General features: G+C 39.5%; 1 protein-coding gene across 1 annotated transcript in view; it reads right to left on the bottom strand.

The window, feature by feature from the left end:
- SCGN (secretagogin, EF-hand calcium binding protein) overlaps positions 1 to 23,692 on the bottom strand; it is a 69,241-nt gene that overhangs the window by 4,729 nt on the left and 40,820 nt on the right. The window contains exons 7-10 of the mRNA XM_077143528.1: positions 19,560 to 19,615; positions 5,018 to 5,063; positions 4,715 to 4,774; positions 3,711 to 3,779 (exon numbers count right to left, since the gene is read on the bottom strand). Of these exons, the coding sequence (XP_076999643.1) occupies positions 3,711 to 3,779; positions 4,715 to 4,774; positions 5,018 to 5,063; positions 19,560 to 19,615 (231 nt within the window). The remainder of the gene's footprint in view (positions 1 to 3,710; positions 3,780 to 4,714; positions 4,775 to 5,017; positions 5,064 to 19,559; positions 19,616 to 23,692) is intronic.

Here is a 23,692-nt window from a genome sequence, read left to right as displayed (position 1 = left end):
TATGCTGTATTGAACCAGCTATAGGCTCTTTAAAAATGTTTTATGGAAATCATTGTATTTGCACCCTCAAAGTTTTGGTATCTCATCCACCTGATAGAGGACAGACTCAGGTTCCATGTGCCAGAGTCTGGGAAATGGGCTCTCCTGGTACCCACTTGTTAATACAAAGTCAGTATATGCATCATACATGTTTTCCAAGAAGTTAAAGACTACAAAATAAGCTTACTAGGGTCATTATTGCAAACATCCCAAGGACTTTAAACCCACCCAGATCCCTGCCAACCCTATAACATGCTCTGATAGCTGGCTGCTAAAATCAATTCCAGATATTAGTTTGTTTACTTGTACCATGCCCCTTTCTTATAAAATGAAAATGAAGAAAAAAGTCACAAGAGAGGACTATGTTTATGAAGCCAAGAAACATCAGATTCAACCAATGGTCATCTCTTAACCTTCAAATTATATGCAGAATATTTTTTAAGCAAATTGGAAGACTTGGAAAGCTCCAATAAAGAGTAGGAAAGATCCAAAAAGCCATGAACCCTAATTTATCTGACTTCAGAGGGGAGCATCAATAATCTACTATGGCATATACTTTGAGCTCAACACATCATCTGGGGAGCACCTCTAAACGGCTTTTGTATAACTGACTGTGGTCTAACTCAGCCCTTAAAAAACCAGCTCTGCCTCAAGGTGGCTGGTACATACCTTGAGAGGTAACTTTTTGCTTCCCCAGTAACCCCACAGAAATACATGGGCAAGGACAAAAGTGGCAGGGAATCCTCTGGTTTCTGATAGGATGACATGAGTCCATCCAAGAGTGAGACGGACCTCTGCTTCCAAATTGTTTGAATAGAGCAATTGTCAATATTTCTTAGGTCTAACAATTTTCCCTTCTCTTTAATTTTCTCTGAAAAATGTTTCATCTACTATGTTTCCATTTGAGGTTTTACTTCCATCTGCTTTCTTTGATCTTTGAAAGCTTTTGTTAAACTCAGTGACTATGGAAAGACAGAATCATTGAAAATTATTAAGATTATCCAGATTCAAAAGTGATACTTTTAAAGAGGGAATCCAGCAAAATGATGGTGGATATAGACATCTAGGCTTTTTTTCTCTTAGAAAAGTCATATGGAAATAAATATCATAATAATTCAGAATATAGGAGCTATATTAAAGTCTACAATGATTTGTGATGGAGTCATAACAACAGCTAATATTTGTTGAGCTCTCAATAATATGTCAATATCCTTATAGGTAATAACTACTGAATTAGCACAGTGTTAGTTGCTACTCACAGACCATCTCCCATAATCCTTATTTCTGCTTTCTCACCTTCCAGAAGAGGAAACTGAGGGTCAGGGAGACTTGTGACTTGCCCAGGGTCACCTTGTCTATAAGTGGTAAAGCCTGGACTAGACTCCAAGGAGATCAACTAGAGTCTGGATTCTTAGTCTGAGATCTCATCTGCTTCCTATCTTTTACTTAGCTTAATTTGCAATTTTTTCTAAAATATGCAGAGATGATTTTATAATCAGAAAAGACAGCAAAACAGTTTAAACTAAAATAATGTAAGCTAGTTGCTGATCTGATACAATAATACCTATTTTTAGAAACTCCCCTTTGCACCGGCTCCTTTAATATCATTACATGAGACAGGATTATCACTAGAATGCCAGGACCATGTATTGAGAGGCTGATTCTTTTTAGGAAATTTCCTTTCAAATGCTAAATATGCTCATATGACGAACTTAGTTTAAAGATGGCAGCAACTTTGCTCTACTAAGATAATGAAGACTACTATTTTTGGAGCTCAAACAATATTCCCAGATGTCTGTGTTATTTTTGGTTATTACACAACCATGAAAAATAGATTTGGTTGCGCCCATTTTAAGGATGAGAAGACAGGGATCAGAGAAGTTCTGTAAATTGCCCTCAACCACACAGTTAGTAAATGGCTGATCTGGGCTTAAAGCTCAGATCTGTCAGACTCCCAAGCACCTTTCAATGGTCTATACTGCCTTATCGGCAAGAACATTTCAATCTGTTTTGTTTTCATGGAAAGGGAAAGAGGAAGAAGACAAAAGAATGAAAATGAGAGACAAAGGAGCAGCAGCAGCAGCAGCCACCACCAAGACTGTCCCAAATTCCATGTTTGGCGGCTTCCCTTTCCACAGAACCTGATCCTTCAGGCCCATCCGGCCAACCCCCACAACCTGGCAAAGATATGGGATGCCAGAGAAACGGTTCAGCAACCGATGAGTCCTCAGACCAGGAATTACCTGTTTCCCACAAGTTTGGGGTAAACTTTTAAAAGGATAGCTAAAGGAGGAAATAGGAGATGTATTGAGCTAATGAATGACTCTGATTGCTCACTCCTGCAGGGTGTCCTCACAGGTTGCTCCACTGTGGAGGGTGGGGCCTGGCCCTCTGGCTGGGGGTCTGGAAGATTCCAAAGCACAGGGCCCCACACTAAGGCCGTCAGTGGCCCATGTTCCACTCCACAGAGGACACCACAAAGCTCTGAAAAATCAGCTCATCATCCCATTCATTCCATCAAAAATAAATTAAAACTCTGGTTTGGCAACCCCTTCTGCAACTTTAATGTCCCATAGATAATTGCTCAGCTTCTATTACAGAAGTCACTCTGGCATTAAATAGATAATGAATAAAATGAGATTCTCTTTTAGCAATCAATGTAAAAGGTAATATACCACATGAACACCCATCAATTATTCTGACATATACAAACGCCTATAAAATCTCCAACATGAGCAAAGTGTGAAGGGGGAAAAGAAAAGACAAGGGGCCAGTTTGGATGAGAATAACAAAAGTTAGGAGTCAAAGAAGACATTTCAGTCGTCCTGACTAGAGGCCAAAAATAATCACCTCCATGCCTGCATAATCACAACATATGAACTCTTTGGAAACTTTTGCAAAAACTGGTATTTGGGCATTTTTTCTGCTGCAGAGCTCTATAGTTTTAATCAGACTTTCAAAGGGACCCGTTACTCCAGAATCATTTTTGTTCCTGGATGAAACCTCAAAAACAACCTAAATATATGACATTACTAGATTCAGTGTCTACATGTCCCATAAAAAAGAAGTTGGAAATTATACAGTTAACAGGATCATGCAGCCAATCAGTACAGTTTATCAGGATTTTAGACAGAATTTCTCTTTTTACTAAACATTGTCTGCCCTGCATTAAACATTCCCATGATGTAGATACAATTTAAATTATATCAGCCCCAACCACAGTATGTCTCCACAAATAATTACCAGCTTGGGCTAAGTGTTAGAGAGCCTGCAAGCAAAAAAATTAGAAGCCAAAATCTAGGATTTGTTCATGAAATGAAATTAAAGGTTTTAGTTATCCTCATAACCAAGTGTAGGGATGAAAGGACTTTCAGTAATCTTAAAATAAAACAGTAAGATATACAACGGCACTGGGTTCCACTGATAAAACAACCTTTAAGTGATTGTCTAGAGCCTCCTATGGAAGGCTTCATTTAAACTATAAACCATCTTCAGAGACCAAAGAAGATTTGTTGGGTTTTAGAGAAACTCGAAGGTTGCTAAATCAACTATATCCCTGGGTTTTCTCTCCAGCATTAATCTTCAGCTCCACTGATTCTCAAAATTAAACAAAGGAACCAGTGAAAATGGAAACCCCAATCCACAATGAGCTTAACCCAAGATGAAATCACCTTGACAAGTTCCATCATGTCTTTAACAAACCCGTCCACTTCCGGACCTTCTAAGGCGCCAGTTTTACTCTGAAAGAGAAAAGATACAATCAAGCAAATATCTTCTTAAGTCAGAAAGCTAAGGAGTAAATTCATCAAGTAGACCAAATCAGTATTCTTTTCTGAGTGCATGTTCCAACTTATGCTCTTCACATAGGATGTGAATGTTCCAGTGAATTACAGAATTCATTGCACGTAACTCCCCCCATGTCACCAAATGGGAAGCAGTGTTCTGAGTTCCTTGACTCTCGTAAGTCGCATTTATGTGAAATACACTGTCTTTATTTACATTTCAATTACCAAGCTTCACTTCATCAAAGTATTAATTGCATATCATAATGATCCTTTTAAGGATAGATTGACTTTTTAAAAATTTTGCTGTATGATTCATCAATGTTCAAATGATTATTAAAATACAGATTTTTAAATCAGGAGAAACTAGATTGTGTAAGCGTATTGGAATTATCATTTGGTCATTATCATTTTATGACCCGTGCCAATATGAACATTTTAAATTTAGAATATTAAAATATTAAATTATTTTAAATTTCTTCCCTAAACATATTCTATTATGACAACTCATCCATTTTCTTTGTTTCTTTTTTTCTCTCCTTTTTTTTCCTTACCAAATACTTATATAGCATTTACTACATGCCAGGCACTGTCCAAAAATCTTCACAAACATGAATTCATTTAATTCTCATAAGATTCCCATAGGCAGATATTATTATTATCCTTATCACTCCAATTTTGTAGATAAGGAAGTTGAGGCACAGGGCAGTAAAGGAATCTGCCTAAGAAGTTATATATAGAAGCTGAGGGTGCCTTAATATATTAACACACGTGGGATTGCTATTTACCATATAAATGTAGGATATGTAGATAGTATGATCCCACATACAAGGGCTACACAAGCTTCCTATATAATCATGGCTGGTACAATATGAAGACAGAAACACACTTACAACATCATAGTGAGCAAAGATTTTCTCAAAGTCCCTCTTTCTTTCTTCAGTGGAGCAAGCCTGTGTATGAAGGAAACACCATATTCGCAATGCAAACTTCAGTTATACAATTCGTTCAGAATATTGGGCAACTTTTGGAACTCTGAGTCAATGACCCTTCTCCCTTTTAATCCACTCAAACTGGGTCAGTCTCCAGATAAGTTAAAGACAAGAAAATTAGGTGCCTTCCTTTCTTCATTCCCTCTCTAGTTTATAGGGAAACAGGAACACCATAAACCCATCTAGAGAAATGTTGCTACTTACATCCATTTTAAATTGGAGAAGGAAGTTTTCCTGAAGAGCCAAAATCCTAAAAGGAAAATAAAAAATTTAAAAAATAAAAAATTATGACCTGTCAGGTCTCACCTACAAGCAAATTCACAGCTCTAGTGTGAGGAGAGGACAGGAAATTTCCATAATAGGGTAAATTCTTGAAAAATGAGAGTTTGTGTACTATAAAAAGAAAGAAATTAACTAGTTAGGAAGCACTTTCATAGAAATTACTAGTTACTAAAGAGACTTTAAAGATTCGTCTTGGTGTAAAATGGCAGAGTAAAGACCTCTGAAAGTTTTGTACTCCACAAAAGCAATAAGAAAATGCACAAATGGCTAGAATCAAATTTTGCAGTATTCTGGAAATGAACCGAAGACTTGCAGCAATCTAAGGAATGTCTACTTAGGAAAAATAGTTGAATTTTGGAAAGGACAATGAGCTCTGTGATATTTTACCTTTCACTGAGATAGGGCCCCCTATTCCCATCTGCCTCTCTCCCCAGCTCCATAGCTACCTTGAAAACCAGCATCCCACAATCACAGAGAAAACCAGCAGCCTGGCAGCCACTGGAGAAAGCAGAATTGGGTTGGGGCATCTTCAAAGCCTAATTCCCAGAGAATTGCCAGTATTTGATGTGTCTGATAGCTCATTGGAAGACTCTACTTGTAAGACTCTTTATTTGACTTGATTCAGAGTTCAGTCAGTGTAAAAAGCCTTTTTTCTGAGGTCATTTGTCAAAAGCAACTAGAAACAATTGTTTAAGATCACGGTTTGCTGAAGCAGTAGGTAACGTCTCAAAAGGAAAAAGAGACCAAGATGTCTATATAAACTCCGGCACATATCTGGGAATATAGAAGTCCACACGCATGTGTAGGGTTGTGTCCTTGCCTAGGGATGACACATGCCCAGGAGGAATAGAAGGGAGAATTTAAAAGTTCAACAATAATAGCTGGAGACCTTGATACCCCACTTTCAATATATGGGTAGAACATCTAGACAGATAATCTAGTAAGGAGAAATGTAAGTATTAATATAAAAGGATTGAAATCACACAAAGTAATTTACTCCAACCAGAATGGAATGAAACTCAAAAGTGATAACAGATGGAAAACTGGAAAATTTACAAATATGTGGAAATTAAGCAACATGCTTTTAACCAATAGGTCAAAGAAAAGATCACGAAGAAAATTAGGAAATAACTTGAGATGAAAAAAATGAAAACACAACATCAAAATGTTTGTGATGCAGTGAAAGCAGTGCTAGGAGGGAAATTTATAGCTGTAAATGACTATATTAAAAAGACAGATATCAAATCAGAAACCATCTACCTTAAGAGATTAGAAAAAGAAGAGCAAATTAAATCAGAAAGAAGGAATAATAGATAAGAGTAGAAATAAATGAAAAAGAAAAACAATAAAGAAAATTTTAAAAACAAGTTTTTATTTGAAAAGATCAACAAAATTGACAAACATTTAACTAGACTGATCAAAAAAAGTGAGAAGACTCAGACTATGAAAAAAATGAAAGATGGACTATCACTACTGATCTTGCAGCTATAAAAAATGTTATAAGGAATAATGAATAATTGTATGTGAAAAATTAGATAACCTAAATCAAATGGACAAATTTCTTGAAAGACACAAACTACTGAAAATGACTCAAGAATAAATAGAAAATTTGAGCATGTGAAGAGATTGGATTAGCGATCAAAAAACATCCTATAAAGAAAAGTTCAAGGCCAAATGGCCTCACTGTTAAAGTCTAACAACTGTTTAAAGAAGATTTAACACCAATCCTTCATAAACTCTTCCAAAATCAGAAGAGGAATACTTCCCAACTGATTCTATGAGACCAGTATTGCCAGGATAACAAGAGCAGATAAAGAAATCATAGCCAAGAAAACTACTATAATACCCCATAGGAATATAAATGCAAAAATTTTCAAACAAATACTACCCAACCAAATTCAGCAACATATAAAAAGGGTCATACCTCAAGATGAACTGGAATTTATGTCAGGAATATGAGATTGATTTAACAGATGAAAATCAATGTAATATACAATATTAATAGAATAAAGGATACAAACCATATAAACACCTCAATAGACACAGTAAAAAAAAATTCTGACAAAATCCAACATCCATCCCTGATAAAAACTGTTAGTAAACTAGGCATACGAGGGAACTCCCTCAACCTAATAAAAAGCATCTATGAAAAACCCACAGCTTACATCACACTTAATAGTGAAAACTTTCCCACTAAGATCAGGAACAAAAAAAGGTTTTCTGCTTTCATCTAGTCAACATTGTACTGGAGATTCTAGGCAGGGCATAAGCAAGAGAAAGAGATAATGTGCATATTGGAAAGGGAAAAGTAAAACTGTATCTACTTGCAAATGACATAACCTTGTATATAGAAAATCCTAAGAATCCACATAAAAAGTTGGATATGACACCTAAAGCACAAGCAATCAAAAAAGATAAATTGGGGACTTCTGGGAAAATGGCCAAATAGAGTAGCTCAAGATTAGCCCTGCTCCACGGAAAAGTTGGAGAAGGGACAGGAGGGCAACCGGGGTGGCAATTCGGGAGTGCAGCTGACCTGGGAGACCCTTCTGCACCACCTGGGGCAGCCCTGGTTACAGAGGCCAAGGAACTGAAAGGCAGAAAGCTGGCACCTAGCACAGAGCTGTAGAGCTGCAGAGCCCATGGGAGTGAATGAACGGGAGCTCGGGACCAGGAAGTAAGCCAGGAAGTGTTCTTTGGGAGTGCTACCCTCACCAGTGCAGCCCCATGACCAGCGACTCACCGCACAACCACGCACCTGAACCCTGTCACCTGCTCACTTTCCCCGTGCTCCAGGCACCCACACCCACCAGCCCCCAGTACACATACCTGCGTCCCACCCCCACCCCAAGTGCAGTCCAACAGACCCCTCCTGCACCCATCCCAAGCATTACCTTGCCCTCTCTGTTTCCTGCAGGCTGTTGCCAGTGCATAAAGGCTGCAGGCACTAACCTCCATACCCAGGCTACCCCTACTTGCCCTCCCACCCATAGTGTCACACAGCCTTACTCTGCCCCGCCTGAGCTCTGTGCATCTGTTTACAGCACTCCCAGGCCCGTGCATACGCACAGGCCCCCAATCACATCCTTCAGCTCTGAGAATATATAGATCTGACAAATAAAATTTAAAAGGTAAGATGGTGGAATCAAGAAACACATTTTCAGTAATAACTTTGAATGTTAACAGACTAAACTTACCAATTAAAAGATACAGATTGGCAGAATGGATTAAGAAACATAATCCAGCTATATGCTGCTTACAAAAGACTCATCTTAGACACAAGGATACAAGTATATTGAAAGTGAAAGGATGGAAAAAGATTTTCCACGCAAGTTGTAACCAAAAGAAAATAAGAATAGCTATACTAATATTGGACAAAATAGACTAAATGTGAATATGTCATAAGAGACAAAGAGGAACACTATATACTAATTAAAGGGTCAATTCACCAAGAAGATATAACAATCATAAATGTTTACATTCCCAAGCAAGGAGCTCCAAAGTACATGAGACAGACATTGGCAAAACTGAAACGAGTGGTAGATGTTTCAACAATAATAATAGGAGACTTTAATACACCACTCTCCTCTATAGATAGAACAACCAGACATAAGATCAACAAGGAAATAGAGAAGTTAAATAACTTGATAAATGAATTGGACCTAACAGACATATGTAGCTTATTACACCCCAAAACACAAGGTTATACATTCTTCTCTAGTGCTCATGCAACATTCTCCAAAAGAGATCATATGCTGGGGCACAGAACAGGTCTTTATAAATATAGAAATACCGAAATTATTCAAAGCACTTTCTCTGATCACAATGGGATGAAGCTGGATCTCAGTAACCACCAAAGAACGAGAACATTCACAAATATTTGGAGATTAAATAACATACACTTAAACAACCAGTGGGTCAAAGAAGAAATTGCTAGAGAAATCAGGAGCTATCTAGAGATAAATGAAAATGAGACTACAACTTATCAGAATTTATGGGACATGGGAAAGGTTGTATTGAGAGTGAAATTTATTGCCCTAAATGCCTATATTAAAAAACAAGAAAGAGCAAAAATCAAGGACTTAACAGCACACCTAGAGGAACTTGAGAAAGAACAGCAAACTAACCTCAAAGCAAATAGAAGAAGAGAGAAATAACAAAGATTAAAGCAGAGATAAATGAATGGGAGAACAAAAGAACAATAGAAAGAATCAATAAAGCCAAAAGTTGGTTCTTTGAGAAAATCAATAAAATCAATGTGTTACTAGCAAGATTGACAAAGAAAAAGAGACAGAGGATGCAAATAAACAAAATCGGAAATGAGAAGGGGTGCGTTACCACAGACTCTGAAGAAATGAAATCATAGAAGAATTCTATGAACAACTATACACTAACAAACTAGACAACTTAAATGAAATGGACAAATTCCTGGAGACACACAAACAAACTACACTGACTCAGGAAGAAATAGAAGATCTCAACAAACCAATCACAAGTTAAGAGATTCAATCAGTCGTCAAAAATCTTTCTACAAAGAAAAGCCTAGGGCAGAAAGAACTAACACCAATCCTGCTCAAACTTTTCCAAAAATTTAGGAAAAAGGAACTCTACCTAGCTCATTTTATGAAGCTAATATCATTTTAATACCAAAACTGGGTAAAGATGCTATAAGAAGACTACCTAGGTCAATCTCCCTCATGACATAGATGCAAAAATTCTCAATAAAATATTAGCGAATTGAATCCAACAACAAATTAAAAGAAATATACACCATGACCAAGTGGGGTTTATACCAGGAACGCAAGGATGGTTCAATGCAAGAAAATCGATTAATGTAATACAGCACATTGACAAATCAAAAGAGAAAAAATCACATGATCATCTCAATTGATGCAGAAAAAGCATTTGACAAAATCCAAAATCCTTTTCTGGTAAAAACACTCCAAAAGATAGGAATCAAAGGTAAGTACCTCAATATGAGCAAAGGAATATATAAAATACTGATAGCCAGCATCATACTCAATGGAGAGAAATTGAAAGCTTTCCCCCTAAGATCACATACAAGACAAGGATCCTCACTGTCACCATTATTATTCAACCTTGTGCCAGAGTTCTAGCTAAAACAATCAGGCAGGACAAAGATATAAAAGGCATCCAAATTGGAAAGGAAGAAGTAAAATTCTCATTATTTGCAGATAATATGATACTATGTTTGGAAGATCCTGAGAAATCTACAGCAAAGTTACTTGAACTAATAAACAAATTCAGCAAGGTGGCAGAATATACAATTAATGTGCAAAAATCAATAACATTTCTATACACAAGCAATGACCTAGTTGAGGAGTCAGTTAAGGGAAACATTCCATTCAAAATAGTAACTAAAAGAATCAAGTACTTGGGAATGAACCTAACTAGTGATGTACAGAACTTGTATCCAGAAAACTATGTAACATTGCCAAAAGAAATCAAAGGAGATCTAAATAGGTGGAAAGACATTCCCTGTGCATGTATAGGAAGGCTAAATATAGTTAAGATATCAATTCTCCTCAAATTCATCTACAGATTCAACACAGTACCAATAAAAATTCCAACGACCTACTCTGAAGATTTGGAAAAGTTAACTACCAAATTCATCTGGAAGGGAAAGACACCCAGAATAGCTAAAAGCATCCTAAGAAAGAAGAATGAAATGGGAGGTGTGTTAGTTAGATTCAGTTGTCAGCTTGGCCAGGTGAGCATACCTAGTCTTGTTGCTGTGGACATAAGCCTATGGTACGTGAACCTCATCTGTTGCTAATTACATCTGCAGTCAACTAGGAGGCGTGTCTGCTGCAATGAGTGACGTTTGACTTAATTGGCTGGTGCTTAAATGAGAGAACTCAATGTAGCACAGCCTAGCAGCTGGGCATTCCTCATCTCAGCACTTGCAGCTCAGCCCGGGCCTTTGGAGATGCAGAAAGAAGTCACCCCGGGGAAAGTTGTTGGAACCCAGGGGCCTGGAGAGAAGACCAGCAGAGACCATCCTGTGCCTTCCATGTAAGAAAGAACCTCAGTGGAAAGTTAGCTGCCTTTCCTCTGAAGAACCAACAAAATAAATCCCCTTTTATTAAAAGCCAATCCATCTCTGGTGTGTTGAAATCCGGCAGCTAGCAAACCAGAACAGGAGGATTAACACACCCTGACTTTACAACCTATCATAAAGCCACAGTGGTCAAAACAGCATGGTATTGACAGAAAGAAAGAAACATTGGCCAATGGAATCTTATTGAGAGTGCAGAAATAGACCACCAAATCTATGGTCAACTGATTTTTGACAAGGCCCACAAATCCTGTGAACTGGATTGAAAATAGTCTTTTCAATAATCGGGCATGGGAGAACTGGATATCAATAGCCAAAAGAATGAAAAAGGACCTCTATCTTACACCCTACACAAAAATTAACTCAAAGTGGATTAACTGTCTAAATATAAGAACTAGCACTGTAAAGCTTCTAGAAGAAAATGTAGGGAAACATCTTCAAGACCTAGTAATAGAAGGTAGCTTCCTAAACTTTACACCCAAAGCACAAACAACAAGAGAAAAAATAGATAAATGGGAACTCCTCAAAATCAAATGCTTCTGCACCTCAAAAGACTTTCTCAACAAGTTGAAGAGGCAGCCAACTCAATGGGAGAAAATATTTGGAAATCACATATCAGACAAAGGTTTCCTGTGTATACAAAGAAATCATACAACTCAACAACAAAAGAACAAACAACCCAATTATAAAATGGGCTAAAGATATGAATAGGCATTTTTCTGAAGAACAAACACAGATGGCACAAAGGCACATGAAGAGATGCTCATTTTCATTGGCTGTAAGGGAAATGCAGATCAAGACTACAATGAGATACCACCTCACACCTATAAGAATGGCTGCTATTAAACAAACAGAAAACTATAAATGTTGAAGAGGATGTGGAGAAACTGGGACACTTATGCACTGCTGGTGGGAATGTATAATGGTGCAGCCACTATGGAAGACTGTTTGGCAGTTCCTTTGGAAACTAAATATCGAGTTGCCCTTATGACCCAGCAATAGCACTACTTGGTATATACCCAATCAGGCTGAAAGCAACAACGCAAACAGATATTTGCACACCAATGTTCATAGTAGCATTATTCACAATTGCCAAAAGATGGAAAGAAACCAAATGCCCATCAACAGACAAGTGGATCAACAAAATGTAGTATACACCTATGATGCAATATTATGCAGCAGTAAGACAAAATGATGTCCTGAAGCACATGACAAGATGGATGAACATTGAGGACATAATGCTGAGCAAAATTAGCCAGCTTATATTATCCAATATAAGGGATAGAAGTGAACGTGATTCTCTGGTGGGTCTAGAAGTAATATTACCATTTTGAAGATGAACAAGATTGAAAGGGGTTGTATAGACTTATGGGTCCCACTGATTCACACTAGACATCTGAGTGTGTTCTTGCAAGAATTACTTCAAAGATATGATTCTTGTATAGAGAGTGTTTAAGTCCAGGGTACAGGGGGGAAACTGCTATTGCATGCTATGAGCTATGTTCAAAAAGAAACCATCAGCACTAGCACAGCAACAGGAGAGGTAAATAATGGGCTGAAGGACAAGAATTAGGAGGAGGTTTAGATTTCCTATTTGACGAGGGTGTGTTTATTGGTTTTCTTTCTCTTGGGAACAATGAAATTATCTAAAATTGAGAATGTTGATGGACTGTGGACTTCGGGCCTTCTACATGATGCCTGGTGAATGCAGGTGGCTGAGGGATGCACTGATGGAGAAGTATATTGGCAAACGATGGTGTATACTTATGAACGAAGGTTGTGCTGCTACAAAAAGGAACAAAGTCGTGAGGCATGCAACGATATGAATGAACATGTGGGACATTTTGTGAGACAAAATAAGACAGAAACAAAAGAACAAGAATGGTATGGTCACCTTTAGAAATGCTTATATGAAAACAGGGGCCTAAACTGTAAGCTTTTAGCACAGACACAGTAAGTCCAGAGTGGTGATTATTATTTCTGGATTTTGAGAGGCTGTTTTATATATATTACCTGATATTTAGAGATAAGAACAAAGCTGAACAGGTTGGGGTTAAAGTAATTCAGAACATAGGGGTAAGGAAGACAGTGTCTATATTTTAGAACCACACATACTCTTTGAGACCAATGGAAGAAAGGTTTATTTGATCTGGAGCTGAAATTTTCTGAAGTACATAATCTAATTCAACCTATCTGTATACTCATTTGAACAATTGAAGCACAGGGAGCACAGAATGAGAAAGGGGTCCTTCAATCCTGTAGAGATTATTGTAATGCCTGGAAACATCCTAGAGTATATTAAGCAGATAACCAAAAAGTATTGACAAAGTCCCCTAAGGGAGGGGAGAAAGAATATGGAACTATTAAACCTCACCATCAGGGAATCCCCTGATACTGTGTCTAACTTTAGGGTCACCCAAATCAATAGGCCACACCCTCAATCAGGAGGCTTACTCTTGTGAAGCTTATGTAGGTAATGAAGAAGCTTAGACTATATGTTCTACTCGTCTGTTGATATGGTAGATAAAAGGAGCATCAGACACAAGATTTTCACAATCACAGATGTGAAATATGGAATAAAAATAAATAATGGGGGAACAAATGTTAAAATAAATTTAGTTTGAAGTGCTAGTGATAAATGAAAGTGAGGGGTAAGGGGTATGGTATGTATAATCTTTTTTTTCTGTTATCATTTTATTTCTTTTCCTGTTGTCTTTTTATTTCTTTTTCTAAATCGATGCAAATGTTCTAAGAAATGATGACTATGCAACTATGTGATGATATTGAGAATTGCTGATTGTATATGTAGAATGGAATGATATGTTAATATTTTTGTTTGTTTCTTGTTAATTTTTTTAAATTAATAAATAAAAAAATTAAAAAAAAAAGAAGCTTAGACTACCTATAGGCATGCCTAAGAGTTACTTCTGGGGGACCTCTTCTGTTGCTCAGATGTTGCCTCATTCTCTAAGCCCAACTCTGCAAGTGAAATCATTGCCCTGCCTCTTATGTGAGACATGACATCCAGGGGTGAAAGTCTCCCTGGCAACATGGGAGATGACTCCCAGGGATGAATCTAGACCTGGCACTGTGGGATCAACAATTTCATCCTGACCAAAAGGGGGGAAAGAAGTGTAATTAATAAAGTATCAGTGGCTGAGAGAGTTCAAATAGAGTCAAGAGGCTACTCTGGATGTTGCTCTTACACAAGTTTCAGTTAGACCTTGCTACCTAGCATAACCTGCCAACTCCCAACCAGGACCATTCCAGCCAATCCTAAAGAACACCTAGGGCAATGTATAAGATTCCACAAGGATTCCAGACACTAGAGTAACTTTCCAGAAACCTACAACCTCTAGATGGGTCCCTGGTCCAGAGAAGTCCTGAAACCTAGCCCAGCCTCTCCAGAACATCAGATAGTCCTATCTTCCTACCCCATATTAGTGACTGACCCTTCCAATTTCAAAAATTTAGAATTGCCATAGCCCAAACACCCCTAAAGAGAGATACGGAAAGATCAAAGATGATGGTGGAGTTATACAAAGAAGACAGGATTTAACAAATTAATATGAGTGCTGAATCATTAAATTGATATCTTTTTTAGTCTCCAATATTTTAGAACAGCTAAAAGTAAAAACCTAAACTTGTGAAATTATAACCCATGTCAAACTCTGAAATATGTTCTACAACTAATTGTGGTGTTGTGCTTCCAAATTCATACCTTTTTTGTATATATGTTATTTTTCACAAAAAAGGAAGAAAAAAAGTCAATAGTGATGATAAGAAAATATTTAAGCCCTCTAGCCTCCTATATTCTGGAGCAGCTAGAAGGAAAAATGTGAGAGGATCATATGGTAGCCCATGAGAAACTCCTGGCTCTGTCCTGTAACCACTTGTTGAAGAGTGCTTTGAAAACTATTGCTTTTTTATTTCTTTGCTTTGTATATATGTTATACAATTTAAAAAAAGTAAAAAAAGAAAAAAACTTTGCCTGGAAGTTGGGACATAATTTGGTTGCTTCTTGAATCTGTGCTCCCTGACTTGCAATTCAAAGACCCCAAATAAATGCCGTTGTTGTCTTGCAAAACAAAAAAAAGATAAATTGGACTTCATCAAAATAAAAAACTTTTGTATGTCAAAGGACATTATCAAGAGGGTGAAAAAACAACCTACAGAATGGGGGAAAAGACGGTTGCAAATCATACATCTGTTAAAGGTTTAATATCCAGAATATATGAAGAACTTCAGCAACTCAAAAACAAAAAGACAATCAACCCAATTAAAAAATGAGCAAAAGACTTCTCCACAGAAGATATACAAGTGGTCAGTAAGCATCTGAAAAGATGCTCAACATTATTAATCACCAGGGAAATGCAAATCAAAACCATAATGAGATACCATTTCACACACACTAGGATGATTATTATAGAAGAGACAGACAATAACAACTGTTGATGAGGATGTAGAGGAATTAGAACCCTCGTAAATGGTTGAGAAATATAAAATGGTGCAATCACTTTCGAAAATAGTTCCTCAAAAAATTAAACACTGAATTACTAGAGGAACCAAAAATTCTACTCCCAGAGATATTTCCAAAACAATTTAAAACATATGCTTACACAATAATTGTACCAAAATGCTGATAGCAGCATTTTTCATAATAGCCCCAAAGTGGAAACAACTCCACCAGCAGATGAATTGAAAAACAAAATGTGGTATATCCGTGTGATGGAATATTATTCAGTCATAAAAAGGATTAGACTACTGAAAAATGCTTTAACATGGATGACTCTTGACAACATTATGCGAAGTGAAACAGCCAAACCAAAAAAGCCGCATATTGTTTGACTCTATTTTATTGAAATGCCAAGAAAGGCAAATCCACAGATCCAGAAAGTAGGTTAGTGATTGCCAGGGGTTGGGGAAAAGGGGAGAAGGGGGAGTACCTGATAAGGAGTATGGGGTTTCTTTTTAATATGATAAAAATATTCTGGAATTAGATAGTTGTGGTGGTTGCACAGCCTTGTGAATTTACTAAAATCCATTAAATTGTATATTTTAAAAGGGTAAATTTTATGGTATGTGAATTATATCTCAATTAAAATATTATCGCGGTGGTTTGGTTTTGGAAAGCAAATGTATTTCTATGTCTTTTCTGTGAAGTCCCAATTGCATTTTAACAGAATACATTCAACTTCAGAAAAGACTAAAACATTGGACTCATGCTGTATTCATACTGAAGGGTATATCTAGAGAATGGTTGCAAAAATATAACACAACTCTACTCTTTGTTTGGAATATTTGGCTCCCCTGAGAGCCCAATGTAGAAAGAATTAATTTGAGTCAGGTAAAGGGTTGTATATCCTGACAGTCTACAAAGGATACTGAAACTCATTTGCTGGTTCCAGGCAGTCAAAGTCATGTCGCTGGTCAGAGGACATGTACTTGTGAGGTGCTTAAATATGAATAATAAGGCCATTTATCAGAACCAAAAGCAGAGTAGAAGAAGATTCCTGTGTATAAATGTTTTAAAACTTTTTGTTGTATTACTTTCCTATTGCTGGGGTAACAAATTCTCCCAGACTTAGTAGTTTGCAAAATGCAAATTTATTATCCTACAGTTCTGCAAGACCCTAGACTGAAATTGATCTCACTGGGCTAAAATCAAGGTGTTGGCAGGACTGCATTCATTCTGGAGGCTCTAGGAAACAGTTTCTTGGTCTTTTCCAGCTTCTATAAGCTGCATGTATTCCTTGGTTCATGACCCCTTTGTCTTTCTCCAAAGCCAGCAGCATAGTTTCAAATGTCTCTCTGATTCTGACCTTCTGCCTCCCTCTTCCACATTTAAAAGACCATTGCTATTACATCCAGCCCACCCAGATAACCCAGAGTAATTTCTTTATTTAATGGCTGTCGATTAGCAAATAAGTCCATCTGCAACCTTGATTCAATGTTTATGTTACATAAAGTATTTAACATAAACTTTTGTTTATGTAACACAAGTATGTAACCAAGTATTCACAGATTCTAAGGATTGGTTTTGAAATAATGTATTAACTGTTTTGTTGCTTTGCATCTCTGTTCATTGCTACTTTGATTTCTTCAGTCTGCAAGGATTCATTGAATTGTCCTATGTAATAGAACTCCACAAGGGTGGGAAGCTATTCAAGAGATGAAGTATGTATAGTCCCTACCTTCTAGTAGGACCAGGGCAGTGCTGCCCCCATGGGGTACATGGATAACTGCGGGACCTTTTCAGTACCACAGCAATGAAGAGAACACTACTGGCATTTCATAAGATACGATCCAGGTGCCTGATATTCAGACATTGCATGGAAAGTCCCAGAGAATGAATTATGCTGTGTCTTACCTGATATTCGAATGTGCAGAAGGACACTCATGTATATAAAAATAAAACCTGTTTATAAATATTTGAGCCTAGAACTGAATCCCCATTACATGAAAACTCAAGGTGATTTTGGGGGGGGCCTGGTGTATACTAATTATATAAGTTTTCTATACAGTATACTGAATTGTGTAAATTAAGGGATGAGTTACTTTGGTGTATTTGGAATTCTAACAAGACTCATTTATTATTTAATAAAATTCTATCAACAGCAACAGAGCTCATTCCTGAGCTGACAAGAGGCCACATTTGCATTGGTCACACATCTGAACTTCTAGGTTCCTGGTGATTCTACACAAGAGTGCAAACATCTGACCATTTTATTATGTCCTCACCCTGGTTGTATCCAAGCTCTCATACACTGAAATGCACATCATCTTATTATTAACTACTTTCCTTTTATTTATCCCTTATTTTATAGTTTGGGCATAATATTAACTATTTCAAAATTATGTATGTAGGCATGTTATATTGTCTGTGGGTGTCATTTCAGGAGTAAAACAGTGATGGAACCTTAAAGCAGCTGCTCTGGGACTTTACGGTAGTGGCACATTCCAGCCTGAAGAGGGCACTCTGAGCCCCTCGCCTCTCAGTACTGCAGCAGCAGGGTACTAAACCATGGGGTGCTTGGTGGAGGAAGAAAAGAGATAGAAGGTCTTTGTTTGCTCCAAGTTTGCCATCCTTTGAGGCAGTCTTTTGGGGGATTTGGATTATCCTTCCCAGGGTAGCCTCCCTCGTACCAGCTGTAAAGCGAGAACTGACATCTACTGGAGAGGAAGCCTGCCTCAATAGGCCAAGTGAACCAGTGGGGATCCAGTGACAGAGGTAAGACTGGGGACTGAGAGTCCTTCTGTCCAAGGCCTTTGGGAGAAGCACTCTTGCTCCCTCTTAAGGGCCTTATAGTGCCTCTTCCCCATCAAAGTGAGCCAAAATTAAGGTGAAGGTCTTGGGGAACAAAGCCAAAGGGGACACACAGGCTCCTCTGAGTCTCAGAGAAGAGAATCTTATAGAGGGTTGGATCAAAGTCCTGATCATTAACGAGAAGAGGTTCCTCATGGCGTGTCCCCTTTTGCAGAGGGGACCCAACACAGGTAGCTGCCCCGAGGGGAGGCAACAGGTGCAGGATTCACGTTAACACCCTCCAAGAGACAAAACTAGCATTGGACTGTTAGCGATATTGCCAAGTAAATACCCCGTGATGAAAAGTTGTCCTCTGTCCCTGGAATCCCTCTCCCTCTGCTGTGCCTCCTGCTGCCCTTCAGCCTGTAACAGCCATCTACAATTGCTACCCAGTCCTGTTCTGAGGTACTTGGCATTAAATTTGCTCCCCTGCAAAAGTTCGTCCAGGTGTCCCACAGTCCAGTGGTTTCAACTCTGCCCTTCTACTGAGATTCTCTTTCATCTTTTTGCAGCCAGCCACATACTGTTTTCAAGTCAACTGGCCTGAACAGGACGCTCTGACCCACTGGGCACATGACCACACTAGACCCACAGACAGCACTTCTGCTCTTATCCTTTCCTTCTCCATTTCTAGCCTGAGGGCTCTTGGTGCCTGGCTGAGTACGCACCAGAGTTCAAGTGTTCAGAGAGCCAGCTGGAGTCTGGCTCAGTTTTATCTCCAGAATCAATCGCTTAATATTCCTGGAGTTAGTGATTGGGATTCCGGATTCTCTATGTCTCTAGGATTCTAAGGTAGGGCTTGAATGGCCTTTGTGGCCTCTGATGACAGAATCTGCCTGTGACCCATCTGTAACATTTATGAGATTTGTGTGTATTATGCATTTTGTGGGGAAAAGCCTCCGCAATTTTCACAAAGGGATGTGTTGCTCCCTAAATGATTCAGAATGCAATTTATAGGGGGAAAAGCACATATTCTTTAGGACTCCAGGTGAGATTTGATCTCATCCAAAAGAGATGTGAGCTGTCATTAGATCCTAGGGAAAGTGTTTCTGAATCTGTGACATTTCCATGTTACTCACCTTGCCAAGTCATTAAGATCCAATCGTCCATCTTTATTTTTGTCAAAGATCTTCATCTGGAAGGCAAAAGGGAAAGTGTTTATAAGAAATGTTTGTATTAGAAATTCATTTTGAAAGTCATTAAAAGTACTTTCCTATTTCTGTCCTTTAGGCAGATTACATGATATCTGCCTAAACTGGCTGAGGAATCCACTTTCCTGGAAGAAGATTAGCACGTGTGACAGAACGAACGGCAGGTCAGCTACTGTGTTAGTCAAGATGGGTCATAGTAACTAAACCTCTCAAATCTCAGTCACTTAACATGACAGAGGTTTATTTCTTGCATGTTATATGAGTCTCAGGAGTTGGCTAGGAGCTCCACTCCATGTCGTCTGCATTCTGGCACAAAGTAGCCACTATCTGGAACATTCCCAGTTGCCACAGAAGAAAGAAAAGGAAAGTGGCAAATCACAGATATTAAAATGTCATTGGCCAAACAAGTCCTTGGCCACAACTAACTCCAAAGGGGCAGAGCAATGCAGTGCATTACCACCATGTGCCTGATAGGAGAACTGGACTTATTTAGTGGACAGCAATGATGATTTCCATCGTTTCTGACAGGCATATAGGGTTTTTGCATAATAATTATGTTTGAAATCTGGCTCTTGCTTTGAGACAAGATTTTCTGATTTTTTCTATCTTTCTCATTAGCATATCACCAGATAAGCCTGGAGGACTCATATAGTGTAGAGAATAAATTTTTCCATAAAGGCAAAAGGAGTTGAAAAGGATATGGTACAGGGGAAAACTTTCTCTAGGTTCCAATAGGTTGTGGGAAGTAGGAGAAGGATAGGCAGAGATGGGAGAGTAAAGTAGGCAGATGTGTAACCTAACTCTGGAGGTAGAAGGTACTCAATGAGGAAGGACAACCCCAAGCAGACTGTGGCTGGGGATTAGCTTCTCCAAGACACTCTTAATACCCATGTGGGATAGGTGCTGAGTTGAGGGCCAGTGGGCCTTTCATGAAGTTAACTGAATGGTGTGGGATGATGCTGGAACAGAGGGTAGAGGTGGATCACTGGGCTGACAGGCTAGAAGGAGAATGCGGCAGAGAATGAGTAATTTGTATCCAGTGAGAGTTAAGGGATGGCTGGATTAGTAAACCATTAGCCTACACTTCCTTGGCATAGTTGCAGGAGCCAAGAGCCCTGAGGTCATCATAAACTTCATCCATGCTGCAAGGTAGCAGCAACTGAGTGGTCATCACCATGGAGACCAGAGGAGTCAGGGCATTGTGCCCAGGGACCATGACTCCTTGCCTGGTCATGTCAGCCATTTCTCTCCCCTTACCCACCTGGATGCCATTTTTGGAGAAGAGTCTGGATTGGATGAAGATGACTGAGAAATCAAAGAGACTGAGCTTCTCCTTTCCTTGAGTCACTTAGTATTGCCCAATATTGTTTCAATTATTAGGTCAGACTAATTTTTAAATAAGATAGGAGTAGAAGTTAAAATTTGTCCAGTAACCACTCATCTAGAAAACCAGACTGGTTGAGGTGGAAAATAGAGGAGATAGATTTTCTTTGCATATCTGAGTAGTACTGTGAGTGAATTGAGTGACTTCGCAGCATCTTGATGCCACTGAATATCTCTAAACATGTCTATATAAGGGAGCTGTATAGGAAAAATGAGTCAGTGAGATAATCTGTGAATATATCCAATTTATTTTCACATTAAAAAATACAGAAGTCCCCTGCTCCAAGGAACAGCTAGAGAAGTGACAGAAAAATGACTGGGACAGTGATTCCAGGGTGTAAGTGATCTGGGGGGTGTCTTCCACACCACATAGGCAGGCCCTGGTGCAAAAGCTGACAAATTGAGATGCAGGCCACCAGTGACCGTCCAGCTAGTGCAAAGAGCCTAGCGCACCCCTTTCCAAACAGAAGCCCAGAGCCCTCAGGAGTGCACGGACAGGGAGACGGGGACAAAGAAGTAAGCCAAACTATATTCTCTGAATGCACTACCCTCAGGCTCGCTGCCCCAGACCCATGACCCATGATTGCCCCCGCAGCCTATGAACCTGAACCCCATCACCTGGCCCCCCACACTGTGCTCCAAGCACTCCTGCCCTGCCTCCCCAGCACATTCCTACCCCACACACATGCCCCCAAACCCAGGCCATCAACCCCCACTATCCCCCTCCCTGACCCCTGCAAGTGCTCACCTTCATACCCAGGCCATACCCGCTCCCAGCCCAGAGTCACACAACTGTGTCCCACTCCCCATGAGCTCTGCACACGCGTATATCAGCGTCCTGCCCCCCAGCTATGTGTGCCCCCCTCGCCATGCCCCTCCAGTTCTGGCAAGTACTGACCCGCACATCTGAGCCATACCCCACCTCCAGCCCACACAGGGGCAACCTCACCCCACTGCCCTTGAGCTCTGTGCAGATGTATACCTGGGCCCCGCCTCTTCAGACCTTCACATACCAGAAACCCGTCCCCCACACTCATGCACGTGCACAGCCACATCTTCCCTGCCGTGTACACACACATCTGTGCATTGACCTCTTGACCCCTATACCCCACTCCCCTTGCTCTGCACACATGCACACCCTTGCCCCACCCCCCACACAAGCACCCTGCTGCCACACCTGGTAGGTGCTCACGTGCACTTCTGTACCATATAGCCCCTACTCTGCACACAGATGCATCCCAGGACCATCCTGTCCCACCCCTGCAAACACCCACACCAAGGCTCCGCCCACCTGGCATCACCTGCCCCTGCCCCTGCACATTCTTGCATCCAAATCCCAGCCCCTCCTGGAGCCATCCCCCAGTGCAAGGACACACCAGTGTCCTGCCCTCCCTGTGCCCTGAGTTCTGTGCCCTGTACCCCACACCCTGATACACATGACCCCCCACTCTCCAAGTACCCACCCACATACTGCCTGTGCACCTGCCCCCATGCATCTGCTCAGCACCCCCATTTGCCTCATGCTGTGCCCTATGTCTGTATTCCCCACGCCACACCGTGCACTTGCACTCCAAGACCTACCTGAGCTGCACCCTGCTTTCATGGCCTCTGTATGGCACCTCCACAACCCCATGGCCCCCACCCCACACTCAAAGTCACCAGTGTAGTGTCCCTGACCCGTGTCTATACCTGTGCCACAAAACATCACCACACTACTGTGCCCCACCCCATGTCCTACATCCTATTCCACACCCGTCCTGCAAATATAAAGCTTTAGACTACTGAAGAAAATCAACTTCCAGAGTAACCCTACCAAGAGATGTACATGCCTCGAAGGCAACAGGAAATCACTAAGCATATGAAGATGCAGACAGATATAACCCGGCCTAATAACCAAATTAAAACACCAGAGGAGACACAGACTTTGGAACAACTAATCAAAGATGTTCATATAACTCTACTAAATAAAATCAGTGCACTGGCTAACAACATAAAGGAGATCATGAAGACACTAGAACAGTATAAAGAGGAATTTGAAAGAGTAAATAAAAATATAGCAGATATTGCAAAGATTAAAGATACTGTAGACCCAATCAAAAATATGCTAGAGACATACAGCAACAGATTTGAAGAGGCAGAAGAAAGAATACATGAACTAGAGAACAGGACAAAAGAGCAAATGGCAAAAAAAAAAAAAAAAAAGATGGAAAAAATTGAATGGGATCTCAGGGAAATGATGGAAAAAACAAAGCACACAAATATAAGAATCATCAGTGTTCCAGAAAAAAGAGAAGGGTAAAAGGCTAGGAAGATTTGTTGAGGATATAATGGGAGAAAACTTCCCAACCCTCATAAAAAAAAAATAGATATGCAAATCAAAAAAGCCCAACAAACTCCAAATAGAATAACTTTAAATAGGCCTACTCCAAGATACATACTAATCAGTCTCTCAAAAGTTGCATAGAAGCAGAAAATCATGAAAGTGGCAAGAGAAAAACAATCTATTAAATACAAGGGAAACCACATAAGACTGAGTTCAGACTATTCAACTGGCACTATGGGGTGAGAAGATAGTGGCATGATATATTTAAGATCCTGAAAGAGAAAGACTTGCAGCCAAGAATTCAGTACCCAGCCAAATTGTCCTTCAAAAGTGAAGGTGAGATTAAAGTTTTCTA

The sequence above is a fragment of the Tamandua tetradactyla genome, chromosome 25 (genome assembly GCF_023851605.1).
Source record: "Tamandua tetradactyla isolate mTamTet1 chromosome 25, mTamTet1.pri, whole genome shotgun sequence".
Classification (NCBI taxonomy): Eukaryota; Metazoa; Chordata; class Mammalia; order Pilosa; family Myrmecophagidae; genus Tamandua; species Tamandua tetradactyla.
This window is presented reverse-complemented; position numbering and strand designations above follow the sequence as displayed.